Here is a 20,739-nt window from a genome sequence, read left to right as displayed (position 1 = left end):
CTCTGTTATTGAGGATACAGGACAAGAAGCATCTGTGTCAAACGGAAAGGATATAACTGAATTTATGTCATTTTCTTCTGCCCACAAAGGATTTAATGTAAGCAATTATAATATATCTGAAATAGTACACGTTTTAAAGACAAGGCATGTTTTAAAAAGAAGAAAAAAAAAACTAAAAAGAGGCAACGTACACCAAGTCATTTACAAACCAGTTTTTGACTTTTTGCTGTGGTCCAATTTCTCAATGTGCGCACACTCCTACCTAATCACTCCAGAAGGTGTTTGCATGTTTCAAAATAAAAAAGAAAAGAAAAGAAAAAAGAAGATGAGCAAGCGCGTGGAGGATGGGCAGGGGCGGACCTGCAGTATATAACGGTGCACAATATGCATGCTTGTCATCCAGTTCTAGTTGGCTTCTGGAGGTTTTGGATCTTAACGCTCAGCTGATAACTGCCATGCATTGTACTGCACATATTTCTAATAGAACTGAATGACTACAAGATTTTATTGCGCTATCTTCATTTTGCTGGGAGGGGGGGGGGGAAAAACGGTCTTGGTCCATCAATTCTTACGTGTTGTGTTACTGTTGTTGCCCTAATGACTGAAAACAACCTGCTCTGAGACTACTGTAGTTTTATCAAGAAGCCATAGTGACAAGGTGCTAGATGTTCTGCTTTTAGCTATGAAAACTCACTTGCGTGAATGCAATAGTTTGTCATGGATCTCATGTATTCTTGAAGCATGTTATACTAATACCCCAGTGGAAATCATTATAATTATAGTTTTTAAGGGTTTAAAAAGTGTTGTCATACATACTCAAGTGTAGTACTGTACCAGCCTCTCAGGCACTTGCCCTCAGTGTATCAATATCTTAAAATGTATTGTTCACATATACTCCGTTATTAGCGCTTATTTTTGGGATTACAGTTATGATTATGTGAATTGACAATACAGCTACCCCACTTTAAAAAAAAAAGAGAGAAAAAACTCCCGTTGAAGCAGCTCTTGATGAAGACGACACAGAATAGAGTCTTGTAGTCTTTCACTTGATTTCAATAATCTTAACAGCTTGTCTGGTGTAACAACAACAAAAAATGTTCCAATAAGCAGCTAAAACTTGTTTGGATTTGTGATCGATTGCTTTATAGATGCCATTTATCGTTTACCAATGATTTTTTTTTTTTTTTTTTGCTGTGCTGGGATCGCGGTTTACTGTTCTTACCTTCCCTGCTTGTTAAAGGGGTCCTCAGCCCACCCACCTTACAGAGCCAGGGGCGCGTCTTGTGTTAGGCAGATATATTTTGCTTTGGTACTTGCACATTTACAGTTACCTCATTGTTCCATGTTTGTATTGCGGAGGGGTGGGAGGAAGGAAACTAATATATATATATATATATACACGTTACATAGAGGAAATGGTTCTTTTCATTTCTCATTCCATTGACTCATTGTTTGTAGCATTTAACATGAACTAGTTTGTGTATTATCTGCATCTGTATACTGTTTGAACTTTCTAAGATTTGTACTTTTTTTAAATGAAAGTTGCTAGTTATGCTTTACCAAGTAGTGCAATCATGTTTTTTTTTCTTTTCAATTGTTGTGGCTGATTGGTGAGGGTTGTTCACTAATAAATGTATTATGTATACCAATATGAGGCTCGTGTCATTTAAAGCTGTGGCGCAATCACAAATATTCAATACAGCCAAATTTCATTTTTCCTTTTAATTTATAGTTGTTGGGGAAATTACATCTTTACAAGAGCTTATTTGGATGTCACAAGCAAAACAATGAGTGACAGCAGACTTAAAAGCGTACCACGTAGAAGAAAAAACGTGTGGCCTCTTTCTTGTTAAACGCGACGGACTTCAGTCTGCATAGTCAACATGCATCTGGTCATTAGATGACGCAGATGAGTCGGGAAGGGGTGGGGGGGACTCCATGTTTATGAACATTTATGTACATGTCACTCATTTAAAACAGGGTTCCCATATTTCCTTCAAGTCTAAATTTGGTTTGATCTCATGAGGCATTCGGGGAAAACATGGAAAGTAAAAGGCAATAAGAAGCCGTGGCCAATATCCTTGAGTCCAAATCGATCAATAGATACTCCCAGGTCATCGTGGTCCTGTGTCTGGTTTAGGAAAAAGGTTCAGCTACTTGTTGGGCGTTCAATACTTTTATTTTAGAGGAGTTAAAAACCAGCCTCTGATGACTACTTTGAGGGTATAGAAACAAAATGAACAGGCTGCTGACACCCGTGAGACGAGACCCCTGCATGAAAAAAAAAAAAAAAGGTTCGAGAAAGAACTTCAAGAAAAATTTATTTAATAAAATTCAAGACTTTCCAGGCTATTGGGAACCCTGCAAACACAGGTGAACATTGGCTGCTTAACGGGGAACTTAACATTAGTCCAGATTTATACTGAATGATCCCATAGTGGCCATTTAACCTCCCCAAAAAAAGGACAAAGGGTGGTTGGTTGGGTACGGATGGGCGTTAGAGGTGTTCCCACACAGGAGTGGCATGAGGTCTTTTTTTTGCTGTTGTTGTTTTTAATCGTCCGTGAGATCCTGAACAAAAAGGACCTCGGAACGGCTGAGTCCGGCCTCTTTCAGCGTGGGAGGGTTGGGCTGCTCCTCAGTCGGAAGGCAGGGCAGCACTCGGCGAGGGAAGTTGGTGACGATCTGAAATTTCTCTGGACTTTCTTTTAATGAGAACAGGAAGTCATAGATTACCTGCGAGGAAAAACATGAGCGTGAACGCCTCTGTGTCAAGACATTTGCAATTATACATTTTAAATGCCATAGAAGGAGTTATCGCTGTTTCAGGGAATCTAAAATTACAATCATATAAAAGTCCCTGTAAAGAGCACGTCTAAAGTCCCTTAAGAGCATGTTATGTGTTTTTTAAGTAACTATTGACCGCCAGACAGTTACAGTTCTACATCAAAAGAGAAGGCCTAAAAAAAAAATTGCCTTTGTATTCACATGTACTGCACGCGATGGTGACGCGGTGTTAATTGTCTTTCCAGAGCTGACCAATGATGTCACTGATCGGATCAGCGAATTTCTGACAAAGCCGATTGACCGATCAGCATAAAATAAAAAAATCATTTGATACCGATTTGACCGATTAAATCCGTGTAAAGTCTACTTATTTAGCATTTTTTTCAATTTAATACTGTGTTTTAATTTACTTCTTTAGTACAATATATTTTCAACCACTCACTGACAACAACAAAAAAAAATATTTGGCCCGGAGAAGATGATTGCATTTCCATTCATTTCACTCTGAAACGCGAATCTCAATTTCCAAACAAATGAACAAACGAGTCAAAAATCAAAATTCTTAAGTTTTCGTTGTATCGCAACCATTCCGTACTAAATAATTTTTTCAGCAATCACCTTTTAACGTATCATGTAATTAGAAACAAAGCTATGAATGTATTTTAAAGAGTTTAAGATGTAGCTGTTTGCTGGAAGATTTAAAATGTATATAAATATTAAAGGATGGGAGCTTTTTTGTTTTCGTTTCTTTCCTGTTTGTCAAGATCCAGCTGAGAGGAGAAAATTGTTCCTGACCTTTTAAAATAAATGTACAGGGTGTCCCAAAAAATTTATACATTTATAAATTGTAATGTTGGGGTTTTTTTTACATGTAAAATAATTTACAAATTATTGAAAGTGTGGATCAATTTTTCTGGAACACCCTATACATCTTAGGCGTCCTAATGTACACATTTCTTGCTTGCTATTTTGTATATATTTTGGGTTAAAAGTTAAAGTACTGCCCCACTGGTCATGGAATAAAGTTTTACTGAGCATGTATGCTGTGTACCAAGACAGCATCAAAAGATATTGGCTATGAAAACTGAACTCCCTTATTAATGGACCTTTTCCCAGCTGTGAAGAGTCACATTTTACTGTGTAGGGTTTATAATTATTTTTTTCCACTATACACGAAGCGGATTCTATGGAATAAATATTTTCCTTAGATGGCGAGTGGATTATTCAAACTACACTGATCACCAACAAAGTATAAAATGCAAGCACGTCGATAAAATACACAACCCGGAGTGCGGACTCACTGTTAGAGACTGCCCAAAGAGGAATCGTCTTTCCACCCGCGTGTCATTGGGCAGCTTGAACACTATTTTGACACTTTCTGGATCATCTGCAAGCGGCTCTGGCGGGAGACATTCCGACTTCCTCTCCTTCTCCTCTTCTAATGTCTGGCGTCACAAAATAAAAACAAGTGCAATGTGACCCGACTTGTTAGTATAGGCGGGCTATGTCGCGATGCACGGCAAGGCAAGACTCACTCGTCGCCTCCTCTCCTCGGCTAGAACGCACTGCCGAACCTTCTCCTCCTCCAGCCGCCGCTGCTCCTCCTCCTCCCTCTTCTTTCGGTCCTTCTCCTGATCGGCACGAAGAGATGCCTGGTACGCTTCGTCCTGCTGTTGTCTTAGCACTTGGGTCTGACTTCTCTCCTCCCTGAAAACAAAATTTTCAATTAGAGCACATAACTGCTATTTTGTGGGTCAGATTTCTAACCCTTGTCAAACGCTCAAGTTTAAGCATTTATGTCAGGGTTTTTTCTTCCACTACTACAAGAGTTGAAAGCCTTTTGGTGTAGGGATGTTCCATAACTACATTTGGCGATAGCTTAGCGCTAGTTTAGCACGGCTTAGCCATCTTCTGTGAACACTGACTATAACGCTGCGATTTATGGTTTGATGTTCAAATTTCCTTACCCAGCAGAATGGACAAAGAAGTGAATTTTTGCTTCTTGTGTCAAAAGTAAGTCGTCTGGCCATTTTCGCTTATTCACCCAAACTGCATCGACTTCATACGTAATCACGTTATTGCGAATGGTTCAATTTGCAGCTGTTCTGAACACAGCATTAGAATTGAACTATTCTCAGTACCGTTCAAGGCGCTCAGACATCAGATATGTTTGGTTGGCCTCCATGATGAAGGTGAGCTGATTGACAAAGTCCTCGGGCTGGATGAGACCCTCCAGACGGCCGACGACTGTCATCTTGCGGTCCTTCAGCATGATCATGGCCAGGAATGGATAAGTGTTCTCCCGCAACGCTTGGGACACTAATTAGGATGGACAAGAGCGTTTATCATCATTGCTGCTCATACCTGTTGTGTCTTTTATCATTCAGCTCATCATTTGAAAACATTCTCTCATGTGGAGTTTGATGCCTGCAGGTAATCCCCAAAAACGCTGGGACAGGGCCAACAAAAGACAAAATGTTGATTTGAGGAATGACCTCAACTGTTGGGAACATTCCACAGAAGAAAAGGTTAACAGGAAACAGGTAAGTGTCATGATTGGATATAAAAGGTGTATCCCTGAAAGGCTGTTGTTCACTAGCAAAGATGGGACGAGGTTCATCATTTTGTGAAATACGCGAGCTAGTTTAACAGTTTAAGAACAATAATTCTCGTTTTTTTCAATTTCAATGTTTTTTTTTTTTTGTGATGGGTCCAGCACCACTGGTGCACTGACGCATGCATTGAACTCATTAAGCGAAACACCTTCTCAGTGTGTGTATCATTTTACCAATGGGTCACATGACGAGGACAGCTGTTGAAAAGTGCCAAAATGCGTTTATAAGGAAGTGACATGTCTGCTTCGTGCCAAACAGAGGAGGAGAACCTGATTGTCTGCTATTTTTGGATCCAAATTTTTGCTTTGTGTCAGTTTGTGGATGCAATCGAGCCGTTAAGAAAGAGGAGAGTTTCTCATCTGGGAGTGTCTTCATTTGACAACGCCAAATAGGTCCATGATTCACTTTTCCACTTTCTCCTACTTTTTTTTTCCAAGTTAATGAGATTCTGGAAACACTCCAGTCATGGAGCCAGGTGTGTTGAAATTATCAAACCATTCACTGTATGGATTGATCTAAGACATTGAGGGGGCAATGCTTCCCTTAACCCCCCCATGGACCGCTGTGTGTACATTTCACTGACTACAATAACTTCATCATCTGGTCATAATCAGCAACTTATCACTGGTATCGGACACGTCTTCTTTCTCCTTCATCCGGGCAGTGTTTTAAAAATATTTTTTTGTCAGACGCAAAGCTTGAGCTGCCTTCAATGGGAAAGCGTGACTTTTGTCATGCTGCAGTTTCTTTCCCCTGCGAGCACTAGCTCCGCCCTCTCACGAGATGCACATCATGACATGGTAATCATCATCATGGGAGGTTCTTATAAGTAGTTTTCAACTGTCCTTGGAGGCTGTGTGTTATAATTCATATTTCATGTTTCCAGAGGCACCAGAGACAATTTTACACCCCAAGTACTACAGAAAGTTGGTTTGGCAAACTATATTCCCTTTAAGTCCACTTGAACAATGACGTCCAATTCAAAATTACCATAATTTCCAGCCTATAAACCGTGACTTTTTTCACATGCTTTCAATCCTGTGGCTTATGGGGTGATCCAGCTAATTTGTGCATTTTTTCTAACGGCCGCAAGGGGGCATTCGAGCGGAAAAGGTAATCGTTGTGAGACCGGTGGAATATATGTGCAGAGGAAGTCACTTTTAACGGTATGTTTTGTTTTTTTTTCTAGCGCTGTGCTAGCGTGTTGCTGCCGTGTCTCAGTAATTTTTACCAGTATGTTTTTTTTTAAATAAGAGTAAAAAAAATATAAGGGAAACAGCAAAGACATTTTCACACATGTAAACTTGACTTGTGTCCAACTTTAAAAAATAAATAAATAACACCAGTATTACTGCCCTGAATGCCGAGTCAAATAGGAACCAGTCTGCTTACCTCTGTAGCCCTCAGGCTTGCTTGTTGAGCATGCCCAGAACAGCATTCGGGTGTTGATGAATGTTACCACCTCTTCTGTACATAACGTGGAGCTACAGAGAGCGATAAATGTGCAGCACAAGATTAATCTCTTCTTTTCTTGAAATATAAATACATTCTTAAAAAATCTGGAAACATCAGAAAGCTTACAAGCACATGACATACACAAAACTCAACACATTTGTTCTCTAAAAGGAAGCCTCACAGAAAATGGGGTAAAAATCAAAAGACATACCGGCAAAACTCATCAGTGTCTTGATGATCGTCTCCATGAAGGTAGACTAAAAGGTAGCGGAGCTCCCGTTTGGCATCATTTAATGCCTGTCAAAATGTGTGCGAGAACTTAGTCAAATAGGATTGGAACACTAAACAAGCGGAATCTCAGACAGATTTTGATGAACAAATTATGAAGTGTAGATATAAATAAAGTTTTTTTTATTGCCTCAAATTATGCTGGTGCCAAATAGAACTAATCAGACATGACAGCAAACCTACACAACCTGACAGTAAATATTAGATGGCTATTTTTTTTACATATTCACTGGTGTGGAAGAAGTTTTCAATGAACGTTCTGAACTCCTGAACTACTACTCCATAAAGTAGTTGTGCTATAATGGAGGATTTTTGTGAACATAGATCAACTTCCCATGTAGGCTTCTTTTTATACTCAAGTATTACTCATGTACTCAGTTTTGAAAATGTACTGTACTTCTCTTCCAAATCGGGGATGTAGCTAGGGCTAGTATTGGTTAGGAAACCACAAGGTGGCGTTTCCGTGAATTTTTTTTTTTTTTAGCCATATAAGGGAGCCGTTTCTACTTTCATTTCTGTGACACAAAAACAATGGTGACTGTTGTACAATGTCTGCTAGAACAAATCGACATGGATGAACAGACAATACGGTTAATGATTCTGCAAAATCAATCATGAAGGCGCCAGTGTAGGTGGTACGTGAAACCAATGTGAAAAAAATGTGACAAAAATGAACCAATCACAAGCTCTGATCTCTGCAGCATTCAGGAGCGACAATTTTTGCCACACTGCCTTATCCATCGGTCACGTGATGCGATGCAGCGGCTGTCAGCCATGTGAGCGCCGGAGTATAAAGAGGAATTATGACTGGCAACAGGATTTTAGCCCAGATATTGACCTGACTAGCTAGCTATTTTGTTCTTTTATAACCTGACAATACATTAGCATTGCTCAATGCAGATGTCATCGCTATGGAAACACATTCCACATCTCCAACAGCGTTTCACAAGATAAAGCAACGTGATCATCAAGGACGGGATGCGGTGGTTTCGGAATATATTGTGTAGTGGTGCCATTGTCTTCAAATTTCTGCCGCTTAACAATACTCTCTAATTTCTCTAGTCCTCTATAAAAGTAGACTTATCTTGTGTCTAATCAAAGCAAAGCACATTTACTTTAAAAACTGATCCACATTTTTACTCACCTGACTGTATGTTCCCTGGTAAAAAACAGGATGTGAGCGACCATACTTCTCTTCAAAATTATGAATAAAGGAAACAACATCCCCAACAGGGTCTGTAACACGACCACGTGGGTCCGGCCTCACGAACCGCAGGGCAAACCTGGAAGACAAATATTGTACACGTCTGTGAACTTCCTCTTTCCACAAGCACTTGGTGTAGGTCAATGTTATTCATCTTACCTGAATATGTCCAGAAGTGTGTAATAAGTAAATCTGAAAGGTAGCATTATCAAATAATAACTCCATCCTAGCAAGCCCTGAAATACAAAGCAAATTAAAACAATAGATGGACAAGCACCAAAATACAGAACAGTAAAATGTTTAATCTTATCAGACACAAATGCATCAGTCTGGCTACTATTGAATAAAATTCAGAATTGCTCATTCAAGAGCATATTTTTGGAAATAAGCAGCCAACAAAAGATTTCCTCTAATGTTTGATTTCACACTTGATGGGTGGTCAGGCACTCCCGAGACCCACCTCTATGTATACAACTCAAATATGAATTTTCCAATGAACTACATGAGACCTACCCTGGGCTGTGGCCTGGAGACAATATAACTATATACTCTGTGGTCTGATGTGTTGACCTGTAATGGTCTAGGCGGTGGAGGGTTGAACACACTGGGCACTCCTTCCTGCTCATTGAGTCTGTCTTGTACTGCAGCCTGAAAGGCAAACATTCAAATGAACCAGGACAACCGATGGGACCAGCAGAAACTGCGAACAACACATTATGGGACTACATTGACGAGACACTCAACTGGTACGTAAGAATGTACACACGTGCGCGTGCGCACACACACACACAGAACTTTGCCAAGCCATGTGATAAAGTAAAAACCAGGTGCCTCCAACAAGTCGCTCGCAAGCTATGAGTAGTTTCTCAGGCCATTTACATTAGCTCCCCAAGGATTCAAAATTACAATACCACACATTTGGCTCATCACTTGGTAAAACCAATCTTACTTCCCATCCATGCAAAACCACATTTATCCCCCACCCACTCCCGAGATTTCCATATTTGCCAGCAGGCTGTCAATCAAACAACACTGTGACACTTCCTGTCTACCATTGGAGAGGGCTGGCAAGCTAAACTGCTTTTTGACTCTCCTGACCAGGTTGCAGGATGTTAGCCATCCATCTTGACACTAATGGCGGCAGCAGGACATAGTCACAACGTCCATTTTCCATCCCGCTTATCCTCACGAGGGTGGCGGGGGTGCTGGAGCCTATCCCAGTTGACTGTGGGGGAGTGGTACAGCCTGAACTGGTTGCCAGGCAATCATGGGGCACATATAAACAATCATTCACACTCCTATTCACGCCAAGGGGGGAATTTAGAGTTTTGCAATTACTCTACCATGCAAGTTAATGAGATGTGGGAGGAAACGAGTATAAAAAGAAAACCTACGCAGGCACAGGGAGACCATGCAAACTCCACACCAGATTTGCCAGATTTGAGCCCGGACCTCAAATCCATGAGATAGATGTGCATCCATGCCGCCATAGTCATGGTAAAATTTAGAAGACGGGTTTCACTAAAATGAGTGATAAGTCTGTACTGTATGTATCCGATCTGTGTGGCATGAGTCTGGCAGTTAGTAAAAAATATGACACGCCCAAAGGCATTTCACCATAGTCAACAGCAATTTCTTCTGGGACTTTGCCACAGGAAACTACCTGTATGAAGAGAAGGCAACGTACCCCTAACACCTGAAAAACGAGTTTTCTTTTAATCAACCTAATGAATAAGGTCAGCACATTATCAGAAGCATCACTTTGACACACATCCTGACGAAGCATTAAATAAAACCTTCACTGGTGATGAGATCATTTCAAAGTTATGAACCCAACGACAGGACCATCATTCCAGGGAATCCAGGACACAAAAAAATATAAAATGTGCTGTTCATTATTGCTGAGGTCAAGCTTGGCTGTGTGTGTAAGTACACGTGTTGCTCCCCAAAACCAAACCAACAAAAAGAAACGTGTACAGATTTCATTTCTTTAACTTTTGTCATTGTATTTTAGGCACGGAAATTCGATTCAATTTCAACTGATATTAGTAGAACATGATATACAACGGTATTTAAAAATATTCATCAATAAAAATTCTTGATCTGACAAACTTTATCTGAAGAAAAGTTAAACGCACTGGCCTGTCAAGGAATAAACATGAAAACGGTCTATACACGCTATCGTTTGTAAATGCTGAAAGTTTAGTTCAACATGGTCACCATTCATGGCAACAAGCTCGCGATACATTGGAACAAACATTCCTGTCGGCAATCATGACGTATTGTTGGGGGGGGGGGGGGTGCACACACCACGGGACTGCCGTAAATAGGAGGCCGGCTTGCTGGAACGCATTTTTATGTGCATGCGCTCGACATGTTAGCCACACCTGAACCAACGACGAGGTGGATGATAGTCTGTTTTTTTTTATTTATTTTTTTTTTTTTTTGGGCACGCAGTCACACTGCCTCCCAATCGACGCAATGAGCACCCATGCTGTAACTGAATTTCCTTTGACATGGCTCGTGATGTTGATAACTTTCGATGTAAATGCACTCACATTATGTGAAGCAGTTCTGAACATGCGCTTTCGTACATGCTCAGTACGGTTAACTTGCATTTCCTGTTTCCGGGTGAATACCGGTTGTTTTGGAGCAGGCTTGTTTAGTTAACGTTTATGAAATAAACACGTAAATTAATGTCAAGACCACACAAAATACGCGACATCTTGAGAGAATGCGAAGGGAGGGGCATTACTGTTACTAGTGTTTGTGCCTCAACATGGCTACACTCCTGAAAGCAAAACAATTAACTCAAATGCATGCTCGTTCAATCTTGTCAATTTATATCGGGATTAATTTTAGGCAATTTTTCCTCAATTTTCCAGAGCAATTTTCATGAAAATTTAAAAATCCGGAGAACTTTCATCACTGTTTTACAGAATATGAGTCATCCATTATCTGTATTGTTGGAGACCCCTGGAGACTTTTGGGTAATCTTAGGAAACAATTCTCAGTGTAGCACAATCCATTTCTCCAACCTCTCCGCCATGACAAAGGACAGCCACGATCATTTCAATTAACAACATTGAACAATGACAATATTTGTAAAAGATGAATCTTTGTGGAACACACATAATTGTGGTAGTGTGGTGGGTCAGCATATGAAAACTAGTAGGTTACCTCAATGTTCCAGTTATGCTGCTCTAACGTGCGTCGACATTGGTCGATTGATTCCAAGCCAGTAAGGTCCTGTCAAAAACAGAATACATGTATAAATTAAATTGATTCGTTGAGATTTAAGCCTTGGTCGAAGCAGCTATTACGAGTTAATGCTACAGGTGATGTCAAGTTTTAAGGAATCAAAGTTACCTGAGTAAACAAGTGCGTTTGCACAATAAAGGTTAACAGCAAAATTTGCCTCACGTGTATCAGGGAGACGTAGAGACGCCCCTCATTAACCAAGGCATTAGCTCTAAATGTCCATCAAGGAAACACCAGTATAGTTCAACTGGATTAAAGGATTGCGTTGGGCTGCTTTCAGTATGGAACACTTTTGCAAAAAATGACATCATGAGTAAAAACTTTAGTGGGAGCTCGTTCATGACAACAGAGAGCGATCAAACTGAACTCTTTGAAACAAGGACTCAGCTATATAATGACAACAGCGCCAAAATCTTCTGAAGGCAAATACCAAATAATGATTAGGAAACCGGCATCTTGCGTCGGTGGCTCTGAAAAAGACACAACGGGTCGTCTGAGATTCCAATCATTTCAATTAACTTTAAAGTCGGCTAACTTGAAGAGATGCAAGCTAATGCTAGCCTTGGTTCTAACGTTAGCTCTGAAGTTAACCACAATTGAAGTTGACTGTGTAAAAAAAGCTTCAAACACTGACACTTCGGCCAAAAGGTGCCAGTTCGAGGCCGGCAAAGCCACCCCGTCAAGACGAACTGGTGTCGGGTCGTGCATTAGACCCAGTTTACCTGAAATTGGAGGAGTTTTTCGGTCTGCGCCTGCGATAATTCAGGGTCCTCTGGCGCCGCCATCTTAGCTCGCCAATCGCCTAGCAAAGCTCGGCAACGTCAAAGGGGGGGATCCGAGGACCTCGGCGATCACGCTGGTGACACCTAGCGGCCTGGAAGACGCGATGCTCCCCAAAACCAAACCAACACAAACAAACGTGGACAGATTTTATTTTATATTTATTTTCATTATGTTTTAGGCTCGGAAATACCATTTTATTTTCCAAACCGCTTACCCTCACAAGGGCCACGGGAGTGCTGGAGCTAAGGAATTGAAAATGGGCTACACCTATTGACTTTGACTTTATATCTGATTAGTCGTGATTGGTCGTTTGATTGATTAGGAATTTTCAGAATAACTAATGACTATTACAAATCTCAACTTGTTAGCCAAGAGGCAACCGCGATATAACGTCTGGCGTCCATCCATTCATAGGGCTTTTATAATCTTTTTTTTTTTTAACCATTTGCAGTATTACACGTGGCTGAAAGAAATTAAGATACAATTAATCATCTAGGCTAAGTACCAACATTTTACAGGCAATATTTAAAATTGTGATACTTGTATTGCAATATGCACGTTAATTTTGCATTGGACCCCATCTGGATCACAGGTGAGCTGGAACCTTTCCCAGATGACCTTGGGGGACACGTGCGGTCTGTACACTGGAATGGTCGCCAGTCAATCACAGCGCACGTTGATAAACAATCAATGCTGTACATGGAAAAGAATGCTAACTGCACACAGAAAGGACCGAGCTGGGATTCAAACACAGAATCTCAGAACTGTAAAACAAGAGGTGCAAATTACCAATGCACCATCCTGCTCAGAATTTTGGGTTGAATTTTAGATTAGTGTAAAAGGCTGCATCCCGAAGTTTTGTTTGTGGATGTGATATTATAATAAGGACATTTCTTAGGCTCTAACATGTCTCTCATTTTATGTAACAGCTAGAAAAACAATATTTAACTTACTCAGCAATTTCTTGTTACAACCTTCATACTTTAATATTTTCCATCAAAGCACCCTGTTACCTTAAATAAGATCTAATAACAATTCATTCACTGCTTTGATCTGAGTGAATGTATATGGATAAACAAAGAACATGGTAGTGTGCAATTAACTAAGACATTTTATTCATTTTCTTTCCTTTGTACAAACATTGGCCCAAGGGAGGAACACTGAAACAATCACTTTGAAAACGGAGCTCAGTTTGAACGTAGAAGTCCAAATTTCATGTCACTCCTCATTACTTTTTCCCCTCCACCATAATGATGTGGTAACCAAATTTGGTCTTTACAGGCGGGTCTGTGTAAACCGGCTTATCCATGGAGGAGACGGCCAAGTTGAAAGCAGCCTCTTGGAAGGGTCCAACCATGGATCCTCGCGTCATCCAACCCAGATCGCCCTGTGCAAGACATTAGTCATTAGCCCAAATGTTACCATAACCATCCGTTTATTTTCGATATCACTTGTCCTCATCAGGATCGCAGGTGAATCTCATCCTAACTGTGAGACAAACGTCCTTACCGCTATCCACTGCGCTTCAATACTATCTTTTCAAGTGGCAACTATTGACCATTTTAATAATCACTTACTTGGTTAATGTTTTTTCTCCACAATGAATCAGATTATAGATTTTTTAAAATGTTCATCCCTTTCCTCAAAAAGAGTACTGGATTTCAAATTGGTAGGCCAGGAAAAAATTGGCTGTTATATGAACACACCAGCACTGTTCCAAGTAATAAATTATGAATTGTTAAAAAAATATAAAACCGTTGACAACAGGCCATAGATGATACACAAGAGCAATACCAATATTTTTTTAATTAAATTGCAGAAAAACAGGTGGCAGGCAGAACAATAAAAAAAATTCTAAATATTCCTAATAGCTGACCTATGTTTTTTTGTAAATTTGATCAATCATACTGTACATGTTTTAAACATAAAATGCATAATAGTTTTATATGTAGGTGCTTTAGGTTGCACGTGGTGGTCCACTTTAAATTTGTCCCTCCCCAATTGCCCAAGTCACCCACGCCACCCCCTCAAGGCAATCTTGTGTGGTGTGACATGCATCCGTTGTGAAGAGCTTTATACACACATCCATATGTCTCATTTATTATCACTACACCAGAAGTATATAACAGGGCTACACTGTGTTATTTTAATATTTCAAATTTTCCAATTGTTTTGTTCGCATGTTTGTGAATGCCTTCTTTGTATATATTTATGCGCAGAGTTTACAGCAAACTACAACTGGGAGTGACAAATAAACAGCCTGCAGTAGGGAAGTTTTGCCTCATTTGGAGAAATGATTGCTAATTATCACTTGATATCAAACGCGTCGTCGGAACCTGGTACACTATTGAGCTTGCTTCAGCCTCTAATTGTCAAGGTGGAGCAATTGAGAACACATTTTCATTTGGAGTCCCGATGAACTTCCTTGCCAGCACATTTTTAAAGATACATTTTTAATCAATATTATCGATTCATTGTTGAAACCCTACTACTTAATATTATACATAAACAACAACTTGTACAACACTAAACTGAGACAAGAAGTGAACTTGGGCATAAAGGTCAATGTAATTAGGAATGAGATAAATCAAGGTTGAATGTAGTGTCCTCCTTACTCCTTGTCTTGCTTTGTCTTCACTGTACTGTGATGCTACTTCGCTGAAACGAACTCCCGCCTGCAGTTTCTCCATCGCCTCCATGCATTTCCCATGTTTTTCGCAGAGGATGTGGCGAACCTAGAGAAAAGGTACACGTGAGTACTTTGGTTGGGGGTACACAATTAGACAGAAAAAAAGTAACCACCTTTACAGCAGTGCCACCTTTCGGTGCCTTCTCCTTCTTCTCAGGTTCTGTACTTCCTGACGCTCCTACTGAGCACAAGATTCAGCAATGAGGAATCGGCCAGGACCATCACACAAATAATAATAATAATGATGAAAATCGACAATAACGCTACAATAATAACTACTATTAACTTAGCCCACGTACTTTACTGTATAGTAGATGAGCGCAGTTGCAAGCTATGTCGTGATTTGAGACGATATATCGAATCTTAAGCAAAAATGCATAACTAAGAGAGTACGAACCTTTCGTACCCTTGCCTTCTTTGCCCTTCGGTGGCATTTTAAGTATTTTTTTTTTTTTTTACTGAAATTCAAAATAGAATGCAAAATGTAAACACCACTTGCTTGTGGTTTTGTTGCGTATGCGCAGTCAACTTGTGTCTTCTTCTACGGCGAACATTGGTACATTGTCGATAGCTCATCTTTGTTGCGCCATCTAATGTAAAATGTGTTGTTCACACGCCCAAATTGAGTTCTCAATTCTATTGTACTGCAACTTTCAAATTTTCCTGAGCAGATATGTATGTCAAACGGAAATGCTGATTATATGTCGTTATCCTCAAATTGGCAGTAACTATTTAGCAATGTAATATTTTACATCATATTTTGACAAAAAGAATACATGTACGTTAAGTTTGCACGGAGAATAAAAATGTTATTTTTATGTGGCATCATTCTAGAGTTGACTTTTTTTTTTTAAATCATACAGCATATATAATGAATTAATAAACAACTCATTTGCGTAAAGGAGCCCGTAGCACACGAACAGATTGAACTTGTGAGAAGAATACAAATGGAAGGACTCTATGGACATTTATTAACAGAACACAAAGGACCCTCCTCTCACTTTTCACAGCGCCTGGTCTCTATAGCAACTGAAACACACACAAAAACATCATGGCGCAGCGTTCTTGTGTAGAGCAGGTCGCCTAACAGCTCTGACCTGTGCCTGAGGAAATGGATAAGTACAAGAAGGTGATGTGTTTGGGCAGGGGGGCATCGGGAGAAGTTTTCCTGATGAGAAACGCTGAGTCAGAGAGGTTGCACGCAGTGAAGAGGATCAAATTGGAGAGCAAAAGAGCACACAGCGCAGTTCTTCAAGAGGCCGAGATAATTCGGAAGTTAAAGCAACCTCACGTAGTGAACTGCAGCGACGTGTTCGTGAGCCCTGATGACGGCTTTATTTACATTGTGATGGACTACTGCGATGGCGGGACATTAGATGACAGAGTCCAAGAGAGGAAACCAAGCGACTTCTTCACGGAGAGCATCGTCATGGGATGGTTTGTGCAGGTCGCCCTGGCTGTGAGTTACATACACAAAGCTAAAATACTTCACAGGGATATCAAAACCTCAAATGTTTTACTAACTAAACAAGGAATTGTAAAGTTAGGTGACTTTGGGGTATCCAGAGTGATGTCAAGCACAGCTGACATGGCCTCTACATGTATTGGAACGCCCTGCTACCTGAGCCCGGAACTGTGCCAGGATGTGCCTTACAGCTCCAAGTCTGACATCTGGGCTCTGGGCTGCCTGCTCTATGAGATCTGTGCTCTCACGCCTCCATTTGCAGCCTCCAACCTCCTCAGTCTCTTTTACAAGATCACCAAAGGACAGTACGAGCCGGTGCCTGAATTCTACTCCCAAAGTATCTCCTCTTTAATCCAAAAAATGCTGTGCATTGAACCGGAAAACAGACTGAGCGCTGCCAATATTGTTGACAGCGCCTTTGTGCAAGATCACTTACGACATATTCAGTGTCACGACACAATGTACGAGGAGTGCCTTGTCCAGGATGATGGTGCCTGTGCTGATGGACAGAATCACTGGGGTTCTCTTTACCCTGATGACTTTGATGAGGACGAGGATGGAAGCTGGTCTTCTTTAGAAGAACAAACTCGACACTCTGGTTTATCAACAAGGAGAGGCTCTGTTGAGTTCCCGGGTAATTCATACCTAAAACCATACCAAAACATAGTCAGCTCTGCAGATACTAAATGCATCGTGCTTAAAAGTTAAAGACAACTGACCACAAGATCGTGTTTCAGGTGTTGGTTTCATACGTTCATTGCTAAGAACTTAAAAGGGGAAATCCAGTGGTTTGCATGAACAAAGTATCCAATAGGTCATGTAATATGTCTATGTCTATTTTGACAATGTGATGTTGAATCGTTTTTCATTTAATAGTGTTTTGAGAAAATTTTTATCGACAATTACAAATTTTTAGGGGCACTGCCATTTTTGCGAATCACATGACTTAGGTGCGGGGATGTGACGTGTAAGGTGGCGCACCAAAGCCTCGATTACATTGTCCCCAGCACTGATTTCTCAGATTTATCCTCATCTGATGAAGAAATAGCAGTATCGATTGATTGGGAAGACAGAGGAATACTTCCATACAGATTTGAACCTCTGGCTGTAAATAATGTTGAATATTCGGATGGCTCTTCAGGCGGGATGACGCCGGAGTCTTAACTACCCGGAGGGCTGCGCGCAAACAAGTGCGTAAACAAAGGCCCCCGGAGCGCGGGGCCCGCAGCAGTTCTTGGGACGGGAATGATGCGGAGTCTGACGACCGAGCTCCGGCGGTGGGCCGCAAACCGAGCTTCGGCTAACGGCCTCTGGTGGGCGCCGAAGCTCGGCTAACGGCCTCTGGCGGACAACGAAGCTCGGCTCGGGCCAGCCTCCGGATACCAAAGCTCATCAGACTCTGCGTCATTCCCATCTGAGGAACCATCCGCGGCTGCCGGCCCGGAGCTCCGGGGGCCTTTGTTTACGCGCTTATGTTCCATGCGTAGGCCTCCAAGTAGTGAGGCTCCAGCATCTTTCCGCCTGAAGAACCATCCAAATATTCAACATTCTTTACAGGCACAAGTTCACATCTGTATGGAAGTATTCCTCTGTCTTCCCGATCAACCGATACTGCTATTTCTTCATCAGATGAGGATAAATACAAGAAATCAGCGCTGGGCACAATGTAATCGAGCCTTTGGTGTAGCACCTTACACGTTACATCCGCGCACGTAAGTCATGTGACTCGTGAAAATGGCAGCGCCCCTGAAAATTCGTAATTATCGATAAAAATCTTCTCAAAACACTATTAAATGAAAGGATTTAACATCACATTGTCAAAATCGAGTACATATTACATGACCTATTGGATACATTGTTCATGCAAAGCACTGGATTTCCCCTTCAACATATCACACACTGAGTAGCTTACCACTAGACTAGAAGGAGCTAGCATACACAAATGGAAAATCATTACCTTACGCCAGAGTTGCCACATCGTAGGCCCCTGGTCCAGATCCAGCCCTCCACCTTATCAGATATGCCCCCCACAATTCTTTTCCTGAACTTTTTTTTTCAAAAATATAGCCATAAAATTATTGTTACAAAATAAAACAATAAAATTTATGAACCCCTTATGTGTTCCCGCACAGAAAATACATTAAGGTATAAGAAGTCGAGCAGATTTGCACCCGAGGGACGAGCCTCTTTTGGTAAACAAATACAGTGCAGCCCAACTTCTGGCTAGTCTATGGTAATGCTTCCAATCTACCAGAATGTTCTGGCAGAATGTCCAACTTGTTAACTCATGTACAAACGCAACTTGCAGCGGCGTTTAAAAAGCTCCTCTTGGCTCTTCAAATCAAGCCAAAGTAAGAAGATTTACTTTTCACCATACTCATGCAACGTGTTACTGTTACACTAGTCCACATTCTTCATTTCCTGAAATTAAGACAAACTATTGATGTTGCAATTTCCTAAAAACAAACACATTCAATATTTCAAACTAGCGATTATACAGTGATGACATTTCACCATTACTTGTCTTATAGCTTATTTTGGCTTTTTTACTTACATATATGAGTCACTCAGAGGAAGCCATCAAAGAATTCTCGAGTGGGCGCTCAAAACAGAAACAAAAAGCTCCGCATCGGGGGTATTTAGCTTGGCACTGACTAAAAATGAAAAGTAGAAACTAGCTTCAACTACCATTAATGTGGTGAATGAAGGGAAAATGTGGACGAAACCACCAGTTCCTCAAAACTGAAACACATTTGTCACTGTAACAAGAATGTTCACCTCTGCTTGTTAATCTAACTTCAAAGAATTAATTCCCCGACGTAAAGGTCCGTTGTACCGCAGAATTAATTAGCTTCGTCAAAGTTTCAGGAGTCAAAACTCGAGTTATTGTGTTGAGTGACCAAAATATTTCTTGTGGTTTTAAACACTCTTGTTTTGAAGGGGAAAAAAAAAAATCATTCTTGGTTTTCAGTTTGCATACGTGCATTCCACTATTTCCTTCACAGTTTGTCACAAAGCCACTCTTTTTAAACTATTGCAATAAATAAAGAAAAGGAAAAATCCTTCTTAGCTCAACACGTATCAAGGCAAACTCATCATTTTTTGCTCTTACAGTGTTTTCACAATGCTGTCACGATGTTGAGGACCAAGTGGAGTATTCGGATGACTTTGAGGAAGATGAGGAAAAGGATGAGTGTGTTCATGCGGCATGCGGAAATCCCATTTCCTCTCCTGTGCGCGATGATTCCCTGGATGAGTTTCAGTTCTGCGATGCTGGAGGAATGGTCGTCACACTGAAGTCCTTGAAGGATAAGGGTTAAAAATGTACTCATAAAAACGAGGTGATGTCTGGGTGAAAAATATTACGTATAATTTTGAGTCATTAAAAGAGCATTCAAGTCAGAGACTTTTTTTATTTTTTATTTTTAGAACACATGACTGTGTTATTTTTTTTCTAACTATGGTGGAGCAGCATATGCAGGTGCACTCAACGAGACATAAAAACATAATTTGGGCATTCTCTGGATTCATCAAATAGTTATATCAATATTTGTGTTTTATTGTTACCAGGAGGCGGCACGGTGGATCAACTTGAAAAGCTTTGACCTCACAGTTCTGTGGTTCTGGGTTCAATCCTGGACCCACCAGTGTGGAGTTTGCATGTTATCCCCGTGGCTGTGTGGGTTTTCTCTAGGCACTCCGGTTTCCTCCCACATCCCAAAAACATGCAACATTAATTGGACACTCTAAATTGCCCCAAGTTGTGTGATCGTGAATGTGGATGTTTGTCTCGATGTGCCTTGCAACATAGAACACAGTTCAGGGTATACCCTGCCTCCTGCCCGTTGACAGCTGGGATAGGCTCGAGCACTCTTGCGACCCTTGTGAGGATAAGTGGCTAAGAAAATGCATGAATGGATGGCCGATTCTTCCTTTGAAACAGATTGAGTGCTGCCAATTTTGTTGACAGCGCATAGAGCACGATCACTTCCGACATATTCAATGTCATCACATTTAAATTCTCCCATTAAGAGACAACCGTCATTTAAAAAAAAAATATCTTGGTTTAGCCCCATTTAATCCCATGATTTCCTAAAAATTCTCATACGTTTTCCTTGAATTCCTGTGAAGGTTGACAACTTTAAAAACTCCTGGCATTTTGCAATCCGATGGTCATGAATGAAATGAATGC

General features: G+C 40.7%; 3 protein-coding genes across 8 annotated transcripts; 1 reads left to right on the top strand and 2 right to left on the bottom strand.

The window, feature by feature from the left end:
* Positions 1 to 1,703: 1,703 nt before the first annotated feature.
* On the bottom strand, positions 1,704 to 12,492 carry faf2 (Fas associated factor family member 2). Its single transcript, XM_061834380.1, has 11 exons — positions 12,333 to 12,492; positions 11,530 to 11,598; positions 8,863 to 8,997; positions 8,509 to 8,585; positions 8,290 to 8,428; positions 7,069 to 7,154; positions 6,795 to 6,886; positions 4,929 to 5,106; positions 4,323 to 4,494; positions 4,089 to 4,232; positions 1,704 to 2,736 (listed from the first exon to the last, which is right to left on the bottom strand). The coding sequence occupies exons 1-11, from the start codon at positions 12,393 to 12,395 to the stop codon at positions 2,554 to 2,556; spliced, it is 1,338 nt and encodes a 445-aa protein (XP_061690364.1). The 5' UTR covers positions 12,396 to 12,492; the 3' UTR covers positions 1,704 to 2,553.
* A 994-nt stretch (positions 12,493 to 13,486) lies between these two features.
* Positions 13,487 to 19,797, bottom strand: pin4 (protein (peptidylprolyl cis/trans isomerase) NIMA-interacting, 4 (parvulin)). 6 transcript variants are annotated; one of them, XM_061834906.1, is made up of 6 exons: positions 19,660 to 19,795; positions 18,505 to 18,593; positions 17,079 to 17,142; positions 15,196 to 15,260; positions 15,009 to 15,128; positions 13,487 to 13,780 (listed from the first exon to the last, which is right to left on the bottom strand). In XM_061834906.1, the coding sequence occupies exons 2-6, from the start codon at positions 18,523 to 18,525 to the stop codon at positions 13,622 to 13,624; spliced, it is 429 nt and encodes a 142-aa protein (XP_061690890.1). In that variant the 5' UTR covers positions 18,526 to 18,593; positions 19,660 to 19,795; the 3' UTR covers positions 13,487 to 13,621. The 6 variants fall into 6 exon arrangements, with proteins under 6 accessions (XP_061690890.1, XP_061690889.1, XP_061690891.1 ...); XM_061834905.1 differs by lacking the exon at positions 18,505 to 18,593 and having other exon boundaries at positions 17,079 to 17,192; positions 19,660 to 19,797; XM_061834907.1 differs by lacking the exon at positions 19,660 to 19,795 and having other exon boundaries at positions 18,505 to 19,582.
* On the top strand, positions 15,810 to 17,036 carry nek12 (NIMA-related kinase 12; the record flags this gene model as incomplete). Its single annotated transcript, XM_061835581.1, has 1 exon — positions 15,810 to 17,036. A coding segment is annotated over exon 1 (843 nt), but the record flags the coding sequence as incomplete, so codon positions are not given.
* Positions 19,798 to 20,739: the final 942 nt, after the last annotated feature.

The sequence above is a fragment of the Syngnathoides biaculeatus genome, chromosome 11 (genome assembly GCF_019802595.1).
Source record: "Syngnathoides biaculeatus isolate LvHL_M chromosome 11, ASM1980259v1, whole genome shotgun sequence".
NCBI classification, from domain to species: domain Eukaryota; kingdom Metazoa; phylum Chordata; class Actinopteri; order Syngnathiformes; family Syngnathidae; genus Syngnathoides; species Syngnathoides biaculeatus.
Note: the sequence above shows the minus strand (reverse complement) of the source record. Positions and strands in the feature narration are given on the sequence as shown.